The sequence below is a fragment of the Lepidochelys kempii genome, chromosome 4 (genome assembly GCF_965140285.1).
Source record: "Lepidochelys kempii isolate rLepKem1 chromosome 4, rLepKem1.hap1, whole genome shotgun sequence".
Taxonomy (NCBI): domain Eukaryota; kingdom Metazoa; phylum Chordata; order Testudines; family Cheloniidae; genus Lepidochelys; species Lepidochelys kempii.
The window spans coordinates 29599371-29616128 of record NC_136383.1 but is presented as its reverse complement, the minus strand read 5'-3'; the positions used below and the strand labels follow the sequence as shown (position 1 = coordinate 29616128).

Genomic DNA, 16758 nt, shown 5'->3' with positions numbered 1-16758 from the left:
AGCACCAGGGGAGGCTGAGCCTCTCCTGGCCTATTATATCCACCACCCATGCTCCTAACACGTTTTTACAAGACATGACTTTGGTGTCTAATCTGTCTGACTCCAGGAGAGGGGTTCCCAGTTGTGGGCCACTAGCAAAGGTAGGCACCCCTCTTTGGCCCACACTTAGGCACCTATCTCAGTGAGAGGGGTAGAGCTGAAAACATACCTCTGTTGTCAACATCTCCATTTGGCTAGCATAGGCAGCTCCGCACCTAAGAATGTGAATCACATTCTTAGGTGCCTAGCTCTCCCCAGGCATTGTATAGGAACCCTAGATACCTAACTCAGGTTTTTTGGATTGCAGTGTTGTTCCTGGGATTTTCTAGGCACCTGAAAATTAGGCATCAAAGTTCCTTGGTGGATCCAGGCCTCAGTGACTTGCCCAAGGTCACACAGGAAATCTTTAAGAACAGAGAATTGAGCCTAGATCTCCAGTCTCAGGCTAGCATGCATGGGTCAATCTTTCTCTCAGTTGGTGTTCAACCCAATCCTCTGAGACTGGGTGTCCAACCTTGCCATACGATATAGGGGCACTGCCCCAGTGAACAAGGGATTAACCTCAAGTCAGATTCCCCCATCCCTTGAAAATGTGCTCAGGGTAAGAACTATAGAAATGGTTTGTACCAAAAACAGAAGGGAGAGGAGGGGCCTTTGAGAAGGTCAGGTTTCACACCCAGGATCTCTAGAACTTCTATTTGGGCTAGGTTTCACTTCTTCCCATTACAGGAAGAAGGGCGAACATATGTTAACTTTATGATCGGTTTCTTTTATGGTATATAAATGTGTCTACTTTAGCTGATAGAATAAGAACTCAGTTAATTTACTATTCACGAGAAGCTAATATCAGTACAGTTCTTGCAGCAGACATCAAGTCTCTGACTTTGTTGAGTCATATGTACTGGAATTGTGCAATTAAATATGACCAAATAGACAACAATCATATCTGTAGGGAATCTGGGTTTTGTGATATTTCTAGTCATGTGTATTTATTTAAAAAAATCTCGATGAGTGCAATGTTCTCTCTAGAGACAAAACCAACAAACTGCGTTGTGCGATTTATATAAAGAAGCAATTAGTCCCACTCAGAAAACACATTTATCATATATCCCAGCTGTAACTAGAAGAATTAACTGGGGTCTTTCTCAGGGAAAAAACTAGCAGCTGACACTCCTATCTAAAAAGGCATATATTAGTCCTCTTCTGCAAGCACTTACACCTGTGCTTAACTTTATGCACATGAGTAGTCCCGGTAAAGTCAATTGAACTACTCCTGTATGAAGTTAGGGGGTGTCCACCCACCGTTTGGAACACTTTGCAACACTGAAAAAAAACATACAAAATGAAGCACCACCGCCTTAATGTGTTATGTAATTTATGGGCAGCCCCTTAAGCACATGTGTAAATGCTTCCTGCATCAGGGCCATACTTAGAAAAGCCCCTCCTCTGAGGAGATCACATAATTTTCCTATTTCAGTTCTTTCTGGAAGGTAATTTAAAGCTCCTGTCCCCCTCCACAGTTAGTGCTTAGGAGTTCTTTGTTTAAGTACAAAATGTTTCCTTCCATCTACTCTGTTTCATCAGACTTCTTCATGCAATCAAGTTATAATATCCTAATTTGTTACCAGACGTATTGTCCTATCAGAACTAATGGACTGTATCATCTTTGCATAGAAAATGATCATAAGATGGACTCGGAGGACCTCCCCCAAACATTCATTAATATTAAAAATTAAGTTAAAGTTTCCGTAAATAACAAATGTTCTGATTCTTAAACATTTGATTTTAAAATGGTCCATGCTGTTGCTGAGATTTGTAAAGACTCTGTTTACACAGGACCCAACACATTTTTGCATTGCTACTGTAAAGCCAACCATCAGAGGGAGGACAAGTTTATTAGCAAGTTATTTTCCCAGAGTTATATGTGGGAGAAATCAATGTGACTGATGCATAGATGAAGAAATTGGCTAAACTTTTAATTTTATTGGTTAATTTACCTACTTAATTTCAAGTTCAATTAGGAACAGATGGTGGTGGTGACAAAGCAATAGCTGCGAAATAGCAATAATAAGCACAGTGGTGGAGGCAATGCTTTTTTCATGCACTGTAAGACGTTGCAGACAATAGAGAAGGAGAGAGCTAAATAAGCTGGATATTTTTAAAGCACATTCTTTGTTATCAAAAATGCATTTTAAATCTTCAGGCTTTGTTCTGAATTTAACAGATATCACAGCAACCGTGACACTATCTGTGAACACTGAAAAGTATGTGATGCTACCTACTCAACAAAATCTCCATCAGCTGAAAATAAAGATTACAAATCTGCAAGCAGTTCAGTGTCCTTTAAGCAGTCATCTGGCAGAAAAACGACTTTGTCTCATTTTCTTTGATGTCTAGAGTTCATACTGTTGAGAATGTCTGTACTGCAGTATGCCATGGAAAGCCTTTTAAAATCCCATTTTAATTTTTTGTCCCCTCTATTGTCACCATTAGACAGGCACCACAGCAGTGGAGGTTGATCATTGCAACTATCTACTGTCCTAATATTAGATCCTTGGTTCCATCAGTTGGTGTTTGGTGCCTAAGGCTTCAGAAGGATCTAATATGTAGCACTCTTTTCATGGCCAGGGCACTTTATGGTTGTTATCCAATTAATCTTCACAAGAGCCAGGGAATCTGAGACAGAGAAGTTAAGTGACTTGCCCAAAGCCACTGGTGGAGTCAGTGTGAAAGTAAGGACTAGAATTCAGAATGTTCTGATTCCTAAATCATCTGGCTGCTCCCTATACCTCAGTGTAATTTTTTCTTTACCTGAAGTAAGTACATTGGTAAGTGAATGCTTAGCACCTTCTAATTGCCACAAATTATAATTCTAAAGGTCCACTAAAATGCACTCTCCTGTGTGAATAGTGGTAACCAATCAATACACAGCATAGCAGGGAGGATCAGGGAGAGATATTTGGTCAAGGCCAGTGGGATTAAAAGAACCATGGCTTCTTTAAATTACATGCAGAGCAGAGAGGACCTAGGTTTTAAAGGTCTTTCCTGCAAGACCTACATGAAATTCTTTTAACCTGGATGAAGGACGGAATCAACCCTACTGGGATTTGAACTTTTGTTTGCAGGGAATCTGGGTATTTGAAACTTGATGCTGAGGTTCTACCTCACAAAATGAATATGGAAAAAATGAGATCTTCTTACCCGACAGATCTACTTCCTTTATGTGGTCTGTCATAAACATACAGCTAAGGGTAGCATAAAATCCCTCCTTTATCTGTAAGGGGTTAGGAGCTCAAATAACCTGTTTGGCACCTGACCAAAAAGACCAATAAGGGAAGAAGATCCTTTCAAATCGGTTGCGGGGCGGGGGGAGGCTTTGTTTGTGCTCTCTTTGTTGTTCTCTCCAGGAAAGAGAGAGACCAGGGCAGGAAAAAAATTCTCCTAAAACCCTACCTGAAATAAGCATCTAAGATTGCAAATTGTAAGTAATAGCAAGGAAATGCATTAGATTATCTTTTGTTTTAGCTTGTGAATTTTACCTATGCTAAGAGGGAGGTTTATTCCTGTTTTTTGTAACTTTAAAGTTTTGCCTAGAGGGGAATCCTCTCTGTTTTAAATCTTATTACCCTGTAAAATTACCTTCCTTCCTGATTTTTACAGAGGTGCTTCTTTTACTTTTTCTTTATAATAAAGTTCTGTTTTTAAGAACCTAATTGGTTTTTAGTGTCCGGTCTGTGCTCACCTTGTTTACCTATTTGGTTGGTATATTATTCTCAAGCCTCCCCAGGAAAGGGGGTGAAGGGGCTTGGGAGGATATTTTGGGGAAACAGGAACTCCAAGTGGTCCTTTTCCTGAATCTTTGTCTAATTCACTTGGTGGTGGCAGCAATACCGTCCAAGGACAAGGAAGAATTTGTGCCTTGGGGAAGTTTTTAACCTAAGCTGGTAGAAATAAGCTTAGGGGGTCTTTCATGAGGGTCCCCACATCTGTACTCTAGAGTTCAGAGTGGGGAGGGAACCCTACCATCTCTGCCACCATGTCAGCTTTTAAGTGATTTAGGAGCCTGAGGCTATGTCTTGACTACAAAAAAGAAATGTGTGTTTCACATTGAAATAGCTAATTCACTGCAAAATCCTAGTGGAGACAAGACACAAGTAGTTTTTACCTCATTATAGCTAGTCAGGCCCAAGTGGGGCTGTAGGATTGACTTTGACTATGAGTCTATTAGAAATTAGTTCTTTAAAAGAGAGAGACAGGATATTTTTAAATTAAAACACAGTAGAAGTTTCAAAAAGTTGAACTCAAAGAGAGGTTCTGTGGCCTGCGATGTGCAGGAGGTCAGACTAGATGATCATGATGGTCCCTTCTGGTCTTGAAGTCTATGAGTCTATAATCTGTTTGAATCCAATGCTAATTAAATTGAAAAGTGTCATGTTTTTAGAAGAGAGCTTCATGAAGGGTTTTATGACTTCTTTTGAATCATTGTGTTCTTATCATGATGTGTAAACAAGGGCTGAAATGTTTATTTTATTTATAAATATATTTTATTTATAGTGATATTATTGCTTATTACCTTTAATATCAGAAATATCACATCTGGTTTTTCTGTAATACTGTTTGGAGAGCTCAATTTATGTGGACTGAATTCTCTCTCCTTAACTGAAGGATAGAATAAAGTGATGATGGTGGATCTTTAATTAAGACATTTCATAACAACTGGGGAGTTTTCTTTGTTTGGGTTTTTTTTTTTTGAAAGCAGGGGAAAAAATTGAAAAACTCACCAACAGCAAACCTTCTCAGGCCTCTTTTATACAACTTTATTTTCCCTATGCAGGTCACTATTAGGCAGAATGTAAAGTTTAATTCTGTTGAACCATCACAAGCAGTTAATTCCTTTCACAATATTTATCTTAACAAAACAAAGTGAGAGAAAAAAGTCACAGACCAAAAGTGAAGGGACTTGCTTAAGTACATGAGGTCAGTTGAAAAACAAAATATGTGGTGGTGAGTGATAGAGAAAATTGTCAATTGGCTCTTGGAAAAATAAAATTGTCAGGCCACTCTTTCTGAGACAAAGTTGTCAACTGCTGTATGTCTCAAAGAACAAAATGATTAGTTGCTGAATAAGGTAAAAGTAGTTGGGTGTAAAAGAAATTTCAGATGCGTATTTTTTATGCAAAGTTCTTAGCCATGTCAGTAAAATAATAGAGTATTAATTCACTTGCAAACTGAAATTTATCATTTTTAACATCTGCGCTGTTTGAACTGAAGTAAACGTCAGCAAGACAAGCACGATATGCATAGCATAAGCACAGAAGAAATTAAGGCCCCCCCAGTTCCGCAAACATTTAAATACTACTACTTATCTGAATGATCCCACTGAGTTCAAGACATGAATAAAAGGTGGCGCGTGTATCTTTATTATACATAGATAGGCCCAGGACACAAACTACACATTTGAATCCAGAGTTTAATTTCCCCACTTTGTGGCCCATGTAGGTAAAAGGTTTTGTTTTTAAAATATTTCCTAATGTGTGTCTTAGATTAACGGTAGGTAGTCCATACTGGGACGAAGTCTTCCACTTTTAATAGGTCATAACTTTCTTTGTGGCTGATATTTCCAAGCTGGGCATTATCTCAGACGTTTGAGCAAAATCACTATAATTGCTTTTGAATTCTACTTGTATACATTAAAAAAAAACACCCCATGATCCACTCCTCAGTTTTGCATATTTTGTAACTCAAATATGTCTGAAGAAATCTTGTTCTAAGTTGTCTTATTTTGTAGACATTACAAAGATCTAAGGCATTAGCCAGTTTTATAGGAAATTGGCTTAGTCGCTTCATGAGCATTTGAAGTTCATCCAGGCACGCTAATATTTGTTTTCTGCTTAATCTAAATCTAGAGCAATTTAGAACATTTTCAGTGCAAAGAAGTGCTTTAGCTTTGGATTAGTATAAAGTGTGGCACCCTAAATGATTTCAACAATGTTGATCTACGTGAATATGAGGAAAAAGCAATTCTACTTGGCGTTAAGGCCTGAAATATCACACCACCTTCCTTATTTTACACACACAATAAGCCTCTTCAAGTAGAATTTAATGGGACAAAGTTTGTGTTTAAGTGTTTTGCTGATTCAGGGCCTCGTGTAAGGAGATAGGTGGCTTTTCAAACTTAATGGCATGTCTACACAGCAAAAAAGTGTGTATGGGTTAGCCTACCCAAGCTAGCTTGAATCCAGTACGCATGGGTAACAATAGCAGTAAAAATGCTGTGGGTGTGGGAAGTGCCCAGACATTAGCTCCCCAAAGACAATATCCAGGGGGGATAACCAACACCTGGGTGTGTGTTGAAAAACTACCAACAGCCATTGTCCAGCAAGGGAGCTACAACGCAAGGACTCACCTACACAAGGCCACACCAGTGGAATTGCTCAACCTTGCCAGGTGGTGACTCAGCAATGCCCACCAGACATGCCTGGACTTGTGTTCTCCAAGCACATGAACTAAGGGTATAAAACAGAACACAGGGGCCTCATGCTTGGCCTTTTCTCCTCCCCCCACCTATGCTGCAAGCAACAAGGGCACTCAGAAGACTGATGGTTTCAACAGAGGAGATTGCCCAGGTTAAGGGAGAAACCTGTATATTAAGGACTGTAAGATCCAGTGGGGTGAGAACATTGCTTGATCTAAATACTGTCTAGTTCAGGAGTTCTCAAACTTCACTGCACCATACCCCCCTTCTGACAAAAATTACTACATAACCCCGGGAGGGGGGACCGAAGCCTGAGCCCGCCTGAGCAGCACTGCCCTGGGCGGAAATGGAAGGGGTCAAAGCTGAAGCCCAAGGAAGGGCTTCAGCCCCAGGCAGGGGGCCTGTAACCTGAGTCCCAATGCACAGGGCTGAAACCCTCAGGCTTTGACTTCAGCCTCAGGCGGTGGGGCTCGGGCTTTGGCTTCAGCTCAGGGGCCCAGCAAGTCTAAGCCAGCCCTGGTGACCCCATTAAAATGGGGTTGTGACACACAGTTGAGAACTGCTGGTCTAGTGTGATAAGGTCTCTCTCTCTCTCTATATATATATATATAAAAAAAATTTGGTAACCATTCTGCCTTTTTGCCTATCACTCTTTTGTAATCAATAAACTTGTTTTACTGTTTATTTTTACCAGTGAGTTTGCCCGAAGTGTGTGGTTAATCTGCGCAGGTTTACAAAGTATATCCACTTTCCATTGATGAAGTGGTGAACCAATTAATAAACTTGCATTGCTCAAGAAAGGGTCTTGAGCAGTGCAAGATGGTATATTCCTGAGGTACAAGGCTGGGAACTGGGTGGATTTGGCTGGTGTCTTTCTCTGTGTGATTCATAAGTGGTTTTGAGAGCATTCATGCAATCTAGATGGGTGTGGGGCTCCACATGCAGTTGTGCTGAGTGATAACAGGGCCGGGGGGGGTTTGCTGCTTGTCACTAGCAAAAGCATTGTGAGAGACAGCCCAGGCTGGAGAGTTAAGAGGGCACAGCAGTTCAAGGCTGCACCCCAGGAATCCCATCACAGGGGTATATTATAGAACTCTGTAAAATCATGAATGGTGTGGAGAAAGTGCGTAAGGAAATATTATTTTCCCCTTCATGTAATACAAGGACCAGGGGCCTCCCAATGAAATTAATAGGCAGCAGGTTTAAAACAAACATAAGGAAGTACTTCTTCACACAATGTGCAATTTGTGGAACTCATTGCCAGGGGATGCCAGAGGTATAACTGGTTTCTAAAAAGAATTAGATAAGTTCATTGAGAATAGGTCCATCAATGGTTATTAGCCAATATTGTCAGGGATGCAACCCCATGTTCTGGGTGTATCTTAAACCTCTGACTGCCAGGAGGTGGGACTGGATAATGGATGGATCACTCGATAAACTGTCCTGTTCATTCCTTCTGAAGTATCTGGTGCCGGCCACTGTCAGAAGACAGGATACTCGACTAGATGGACCATTGGTCGAACTCAGTATGACCATAATTATATTCTTGTACCAATAAAGTCAGTGGGATTATTCCCTCATTTAAATTTTCTTAGCCAGCTCCAAAACAGGTGTTAGTGAAGCCGGTATTAGTGAAGTCAATGGAACTATGCTGATTTGCAGTAGTTCTGGCCCACTGTGTTTGTCAAGCCTCTCAGTGACTGAAGTCATGCAGCTTGCAGGACATTCAGACAGTTTCAGAGTGCAATATTTTAGATTTTAAACAGTTAGACCATTAGATTTTTCCCCATGTTCAGCCTAAACTTTCTTGTACTCAACTGTATCAGGAGTAATTAGTTAGACTATCCTTCTTAACCCACCCTAAATAATATTTCTTTTGTGGCTTCAAACTTTAAGTATTTAATAGTTATGTTTTCCCCTTAGCTGCATTTAGCAAAGCAATACCTATTTAACTCTAGTTTCTCCAATACCCATTTAACTCTAGTTTCTGCAGTCCTTTTGTGACATTGCATCCCATAATGCTTTATAGCAATATGCTTATGAATGTAAATATGACATAACTGGAATATGTTTTATGCTAGATATGCCGTGTAAAATCTCTCTGCAGAGGTTATGATCTACTGAATATATTCATCCTATTTGTATGCATGTATCATTTTTGTATTTGAAGTTATGAATATTGGCTATATATTTCTTTGATTCTAAGTAGCCTCAGTGAAGCATTTGGTCAGCTTCTTAAGAAAGGACTATTCTCAGTAAGTGCTCCGTCAAGAAACACTTAACTGACAATGGACTTTGGAAGATGCCAATCCACATCTGAGCTTTCCTGGGAACGTTCAAACTAACAATGTAAACAATGGCGTCGGCCTGCAAAAAGCTGAATCATTCATAGACATGTGACTTGCCCAGGTGGCTAGAGACCACATCTTGTGGCTGTGATGTTGCACAAGAGAGAGGATATAAAAGGCCCTGAAAGCCCCTCCATTTTGTCTTCAGCTAGCTCAAAAGATAACCTCAGCAGCCCCAAAGAGATACCTGAAAGAAACTGGAACAAAGGACAGTAACTACTGGGGTGTCAGTGATTGCTGGACCCAGACTAGGAGGAAGTCTAGTCTGCAAAAGAAGCTCACTGGAATATCTCTGAGAGTGAGATTTACCTGCATTTAGTTTCCTACTGTATTAGGCTTAGACTTGCATGTTTTTATTTTTCTTGGTAAATTACTTTGTTCTGACTGTTATTACTTGGAACCACTTAAATCCTACTTTTTATATTTAACAAAATCACTTTTTACTTATTTAATTAACCCAGAGCAAGTATTAATACCTGGGGGAGCAAACAGCTGTGCATCTCTCTCAATCAGTGTTATAGAGGACAAACAATTTATGAGTTTACCCTATATAAGCTTTATACAGAGTAAAACGCATGTATTTGGGGTTTGGATCCCATTGGGAACTGGGTATCTGGGTTGGAGACAGGAGCACTTCTTAAGCTGTTTTTGGTTAAGCCTGCAGCTTTTGGGGGACGTGGTTCAGACCTGGGTGTGGGTTTGTAGCAGGCTAGCGTGTCTGACACAACCACACAGGGTACTGAAGTCCCAAGCTGGCAGGGAAAACGGGCTCAGAAGTAGTCTCAGCACATCAGGTGGCAGTCCCAAGGGGGTTTCTGTGACCCAACCCATCACACTTTTAAATAATTTTTCTTTGGCTTCTTCAAATCCTTTTCAGTTTACTGACCTCTTCCTTGACCCGAGCAAACCAGAATTGCATACATTCTCTTGTTGGCTGTATGTGCTTGGTAAAAATTATTCATCATGAAAGACAAGTTTCTGTAAGACAGACTTTAGAGTGCATTAAATAAATATAAATTTTATTAAAAACACCCACATCTCAGCGTTATCAGGAATGATATAATAATAAACAGCTTTAAAATAACCTGCATTCATTACATTACAATACTTACAGTATTTATAACCATCCTCAGATTTTTATAGACTTACCAAACATTTCATGAAAATGAGTGAAACTAAAGTTTTTTAAAAAAAAAGTAGAACATAAGCATGGAAAACACACACAGAAGTTCATTATCTTAGTGTCAAACTGCTAAAGTTTCCTACACAAGTTAACCACTAGCTTTAGAAGTGAACTTTACACCACTGTGCATCAATCAAGATGAAAAATTCATTCAAGTAAAGTTGACACCACTCAGAAGCATCTTCAAGTATGGCTATAGTCAACCTGATAATCCTATACACGCAATTTTATGTCTGCTTTTTCATTCATTCTGAGGCAGGGTTCTGTACACCTAAATTACAGTTCAGGTATTTACAATACATAATTGAATCCCCAACTAAGCTTCCTGCTATTGTTTGCCAGCAGTTTGGCAAATGACAGTGAATGGTATATTAACCAAACATCAACTATGGATGGCATGATGGATATGATTCAAATAAAAAAAATCAAGAGATTAAATTTAATGATTTAATTAACCTAATACATAAGGAAATTATAGTTAAGGTTTTAAAAACTTAAAACTCCTGTTTCAATGAAAACAAACATTTTTTTTAAAAATTTTGTATTTATAGTGGTTAAAGCCACATATTAAGAATTTCAAAAATTGCCAGAATATAAATATTTGACCAATAAAACCAAAAGGCCTCCTTTTATTGAATAGAGTTAGTTTGTAATTCTGCTAGACAACATGTGTTTAGATCAATCTTACAGTATATTGCACAACAAATATCTAAGTGATGGAGGTTTGCTTGTTTAGGGAAGCCCTCATGCAGACTGTACCTTTTTTAAAAAACTTATTTTATTCGTTACAGTATCCCAGAAGCCTTGTTTAGAGAGCGATTTGAAACACTCTAGCAAACGGTCACTTGCCAAACCTCTGCCTTACAATTTTCCCTTTAATTAGCTCAGTGCATTCTACTTTCTTTGTCTGAAATAGGCAAAACAAGTCTAAAACTTTTAAACACTTTCATTACAATAAAAAGAGCTAACAAATTTACAAAATTAGTTTGTTACATCAATACATATACAAGTAAAAGTAGAAGAGGGATTCAAAAGAGAAGAGTTAAATCCCTGAAAAAAATAAAAAAAACCCACAAGAATAATATATTTATTAACCTACAACAGCTTACATACACACAGGTGACATGTTGGCATAAGGAGAACAGGAGCTGAAATATCCCTGAATTTTTAGGAAAAAAAAAAAAAAGCTTGAAGTTCAAGTTATACTTGCTAAAATATCAAGTACTGAGAAAAAAGGTATTTTTTTCAAAGGCTATGGGAGGTGGGGGAGGTGGTATACAATATTATAAACTTTCACTCTCAGTTCAATATCCTATTGCCAAACTAGTGTTGAGGTATATGACAAGTAGGAACATCACTCAAATCTTTTAATGTATTTTTAGCTCACATTATGATATATTTGTAGCAGGCTGAGTAGCACCATGATGTGAATTCAGCTTCAAACCCAAATATATATCTGTGTGTGTGTGTGTGTATATACATATATATACACACAAATTTTTACAGTACTAAAATACTAAAGCATTGCATTAAAAAAGGTTTTGTTTACAATTTAATTTACTATACAACTTTTGCTTTTTTTTATAGAAATTAATGATTTAAAACCACCACAGCAAGCCAGCTGCCTTTTCCCCTCCATTTAATCAATGGAATCACACAGAACTAACCCTTCTTCATTAATTTTATGTAGGCATCAGTCTGCTCAATCTTCCTGGAAAAGAGGACACTTGCACTGAGAAATGACATACACCACAATTTACATAATTATCAACACAAAAACAATCTGCCATTCAATTATCTGAAGAAGCATACAGATCTTTTAGAAATAGCAGAAACCTTAGCTAACTAGTTGTAGAATCTGTCACATGCTGCCAATTATTACCTGTGGTTACTATAAAATTCTCTCCTTAAAACTGTACTCATTTGAGCAATAAACTTGTCATAATAATTGTAAAAAACTGTTACAATATAGCTGTGAGAGATGAGCACCAGTAAAATATGTGTTGTGTACTAAAGTATTCCCTCTTGTATCCAGTAAACCCCATTTCTACTGTAACTGACTTATTAAAAATGGATATGTAGCCCACCAGCAGATGTATGGCTAAAGCCAAAAGTATTTAAAAGCTTTTTAAAAAAAAATTCTTTGCATTTTAAAATCAAAGTAAACGTTCTTTCTTTCTTTTAACGTCTTAGTACCTTAGCACTGTTCAAGTTGCCAAGCTTAGGTAGACAAAGTGCTTCTGAAACACTATTTAAAAAAAATATCTCTCTCTATATATATTATTGTCCCTTAACCAGGACTTGACTGGATGAGCAAAATCCAGAGGTCTTTAATTCCCATAGGTTAAAAAGTAAGCGTGTTTTAGTAACAGGCAAATTTGATACAAACATGAATGAAAAGGTCCCCCCTATTGTTCAAGGATATTTGAATACACCATTAACATTTTAAACTATTATAAAGGCATTAACTGTTCAACGGTTATAATAAAGACACCATTTTCTTAGATAGCACCATGTTTTAGAATATCCAAACAAATTCAGTGTTTTGCTGTCTATTCATTATGTTCTATATGTATCTATTTTGTTAAATAAAATCAAGAGACTATTAAGATTACAGTAAAAACTGCATGTTAAAAAGCCATAATTCCAGTATTTCAGTACATCATAGATTCAGCACCAGATGGTATTTTAAGATTCCTTCTGTTGTAATACTACAGTATTTTAATTTTTTGCTCCTGTTCCATGACTATGCAAAGTCGATATTATTAAAAGTGGTCACAGATGTGCAAAACTAAGGAAAAAAGTTACATTTGCAGATTCTCTCTTCCAATAATGGAGCCAGTGTTTTTTAATGTAAATTGTGAAACACTTTTTTTTTTTTTTTTTTGCATAGGATGCTTTGGTCTTGTTTCCACATGCCATCTGTGACCACTTACAAGTCAGTGGAAAATAAGTGCGGTGGTAAGATTACCTCTTTTTGCTGGTGTGCCGAGGTTTTTCCACTGACAAGTCTAATGAAAATACTGTTTCTTTCCCTGCCCACCCCTCCCTGCAACCTAAATGAGAACTATTCTATTGACAACTTGTTTTTTAAAATGAGGTAACCAAAAAGGTGTGAAGTTATATATATCTGTTGTAAGGCCCTGTAACCCGTGTAAAGGCATATGGAGATGTAGTTACTGTGGAGTTTGTGGTGACTGACATAGTCCTTTGTGCAAGAGACTTGACAAAGCGCACGTATGTTGGTTCTGAGGGTTCGTGTGATTCAGTAGGCTCCCGCTTTGATTTTTTGCCATAAGATTTTTGAGGCACGTAATCAGGACCATATTTTTCACACTCCTCTTCTTTTTCTCTTGCCTTCTCAGCCATCTTTGCCTCCCACAGAGCCAGACCGTGTTTTGGCTCATTCATACTCTTATGTTGATAGAAGACAAGTGATATCCTGGTGGGATGGTTCCTGTTGGGATTTTTCAAGGGGGTCGTTGCATGGAGCTCACGTTTTGCACATTCAATGAGAATTGACCCATGAGATGGGGCAACTGCCACTCCTCCAATATCTGCATCCAGAAAGCTGTGCTCGCTATCTGACCAGACATCATCGGGATCCTCTGCTTTTTCTGCATTCAGACTATCAGTTTTATTTAAACCATGTTGGGGAGTAGTCCTATCGTGGTTAAGACCTGGAAGCATATTAGACAACCCATTAGCTGTGTGTGAAGTCATTTCACTATCCTTATTTTGGAGATGTAGTGAATGAGGAGGACCACTGAATATACTTGAAGCTGAGTGGTAATCATGTGCTAGATGTGAAGGTGGATGTAGGGGATGTTCACCATTTTTATTCATGGAAGTATAGTCCACACTTGGATTACTAAAATTAGATTTTAATCTTGAGGCAACATCCATAAAGTGGCTGTCAGCCTCAAGGGTGGAGTAAGGGGAAAAAGACCCTGCGTGGTGTACATTTGGTCTATTGGTGCAATTATTGAAGGAGTCTACCTGCATATTTTGGTTTCCATAATTCAAGTACTTGGGACCAAAACTCTGGTTATTCCCAAGTCTATGCTGGTATAGTGTATGAATGGGTGGCAGACTTAGTTTAGATAAAGGGTCTTGACTCTGACACCTATATAAGTCCAAGTGTTGAGGTTGTGAAGGGTAGGAACCCAAGTAAGAGGGGAGGTTGTCCATAGGCATGTTTCCATTGCATTGGTAAGGTGGATATTGGTTATTTTGACTTAATGATCCTGAATAAGGGTTCATAGGATTGGAAGAATTCAAATAAGACCCTGAAGGCTGTGATGAGGTTCTATAAAGGTTCATGGGGTTGGACCCTCCATAGAGATCTGAAGTGTATGAAGAGCTTGGATGAGCATTGGCTGGATTAGGTAGCCTCATATAAAGATTGGCAGGACCTGAACCAGAGTAAGAGTTGACAGAGTTTGACTGAGGGCTGTTAGCGAGAGTATGCTGTTGCTGTTGTTGTAACATGGCTGGTCCTGAAAGACGTAAAAGATCTGCAGACGTGAAAAGAAAAAAAAACATTTTACATTGACTCTAGATGAAAATATCAAAGCAATTTCCATTAAATTTCTCACAGATTAACAGAAAGATCCCTTTCACACAAATCAAAAACACAGTTCCTCTTACAAAAAGAAAAGGAGTACTTGTGGCACTTTAGAGACTAACCAATTTATTTGAGCATAAGCTTTCGTGAGCTACAGCTCACTTCATCGGATGCAACAGGTGCTCTTACAGTTGACTAAACACTTCTACTTTTCCAAGTTTCTGGCAAGGTGATATGTGAAAACTTGGAACAAAATTCATAGTGTGACCTGTCCTAAAGAAGAGTCAAATGCATAAAATCTAAGGGCTAAATTTTCAAAGCAGCCTCTAAAAGGAACCTGCCAGATTTTAAAAGGTATTTATGGTGCGTAGTGTTGCAGATAAGTGCCTAACTCCCACTGATGTAGAGTTAACACAGAGGGCTTTAGGTACCTATCTGCATCTCTAGACACCTAAATACCTATCAATTCTATGGGCCAGAGAATCAGCGAAATATAGGGCTGGAAGGGACCTCAGGAGACAGGACTAAGTATATCTAGACCATCCCTGACATGTGTTTGTCCAACCTGTTCTTGAAAACCTCCGATGATGAGGATTCCATAACCTTTTTTGGTAACTTATTCCAGAACTTAACTACCCTTATAGTTAGAAAGATTTTCCTACCACCTCACATAAAACTCACTTGCTGCAGATTAAACAGAGAACTTCTTGTCCTACAGTCAGTAGACATGGAGAACAATTGATCACAGTCTTCTTTTTTACAACCCTTAACGTATTTGAAGATTGTTATCAGATCCATCCTCAGTCATCTTCTCTCAATGCTGAATATGCTTAGTCTTTTTACCCTTTCCTCACAGGTTTTTTTTTGCTCTTCTCTGGACTGTCTCCAATTTGTCTACATCTTTCTGAAAGTGTGGCACCCAGAACTGGATGCAGCATTCCAGCTGAGGCCTCACCAGTGCTGAGTAGAGCAGGATAATTACTTTGTATGTCTTACACAGGACACTCCTGTTAATACAGCCCAGAATATTAGCCTGTTTCGCAACTGCATCACACTGTTGACTCATACTCAATTTGTGATCCAGTATAACCTCCAGATCCTTTTCAGCAATACTATTGCCTAGCCAGTTTTTCCCCATTTTGTAGTTGTACATTTGATTTTTCTTTCCTAAGTGAAGTACTTTGCCCTTGTCTTAACTGAATTTCATCCTGTTGATTTCACACTATTTCTCCTGTTTGTCAAGGCTGTTCTGAATTCTAATCCTGTCCTCCAAGTGCTACCAACCTCTCCCTGCTTGGTGTCATCTGTACATTTTATAAGCATATTCTCCACTCCATTATCCAAGTCATTAATTAAAATATTGACAAGTACTGGACCCAGGACAGACCCCTGTGGGACCCCACTAGGTATGTCCCCCTCCAGTTTGACAGCAAACTGCTGATAATTACTCTGAATATGGTATTTCAACCAATTCTGCATCCGCTGTACAGTAATCTAACCTAGATCACATTTCCTTAGTTTGGTTATGAGAATATCACGTGGGACTGTGTCAAAAGCCTTACTAAAATCAAGGTATCATGTCTACTGCTTCCCTCCATCCACTTAGCCAGTTGCCTTGTCAAAGAAGGAAATTAGGTTGGTATGATATGATTTGTTCTTGACAAATCCATGTTGCCTATTACTTATCACCCTATTATCCTCTAGGTACTTACAAACTGATTGTTTAATAATTTGTTCTAGTATCTTTCCTGGTATCAGTTACACTGACTGGTCTATAATTCCTCAGGTCCTCTTTGTTATCCCTTTTAAAGATAGGTACTATGTTTGCCCTTCTCCAGTCCTCTTGGACTTCATCCATCCTCCATAGGTTCTCAAAGATAACTGTTAATGGTTCAGAGATTGCTTCAGCTAGTTCCTTAAGTACCGTAGGATGAATTTCATCAGGCCAGGCTGACTTGAATACATCTAACTTACCTAAATATTCTTTAACCTGTTCTTTCCCTATTCCGTCTTGCATTTCTTTCCCCGTATTAATATTAATTGAGTTAAATTTCTGGTCACAATTTACTTTTTTAGTGAAGATGGAAGCAAAATAGGCATTAAACATCTCAGCCTTCTGGATGTCTTCTGTTATTAGTCTTCCTTT

General features: G+C 38.6%; 1 protein-coding gene across 4 annotated transcripts in view; it reads right to left on the bottom strand.

The window, feature by feature from the left end:
- Positions 1 to 9864: 9864 nt before the first annotated feature.
- The window catches only part of TET2 (tet methylcytosine dioxygenase 2), an 85137-nt gene continuing 78243 nt past the window's right edge, over positions 9865 to 16758 (bottom strand). For all 4 annotated transcript variants that reach the window (XM_073340826.2, XM_073340825.2, XM_073340824.2 and 1 more), the window contains one exon: positions 9865 to 14562. In XM_073340826.2, coding sequence (XP_073196927.2) covers positions 13166 to 14562 — 1397 coding nt within the window. In that variant the 3' untranslated portion in view covers positions 9865 to 13165. The remainder of the gene's footprint in view (positions 14563 to 16758) is intronic.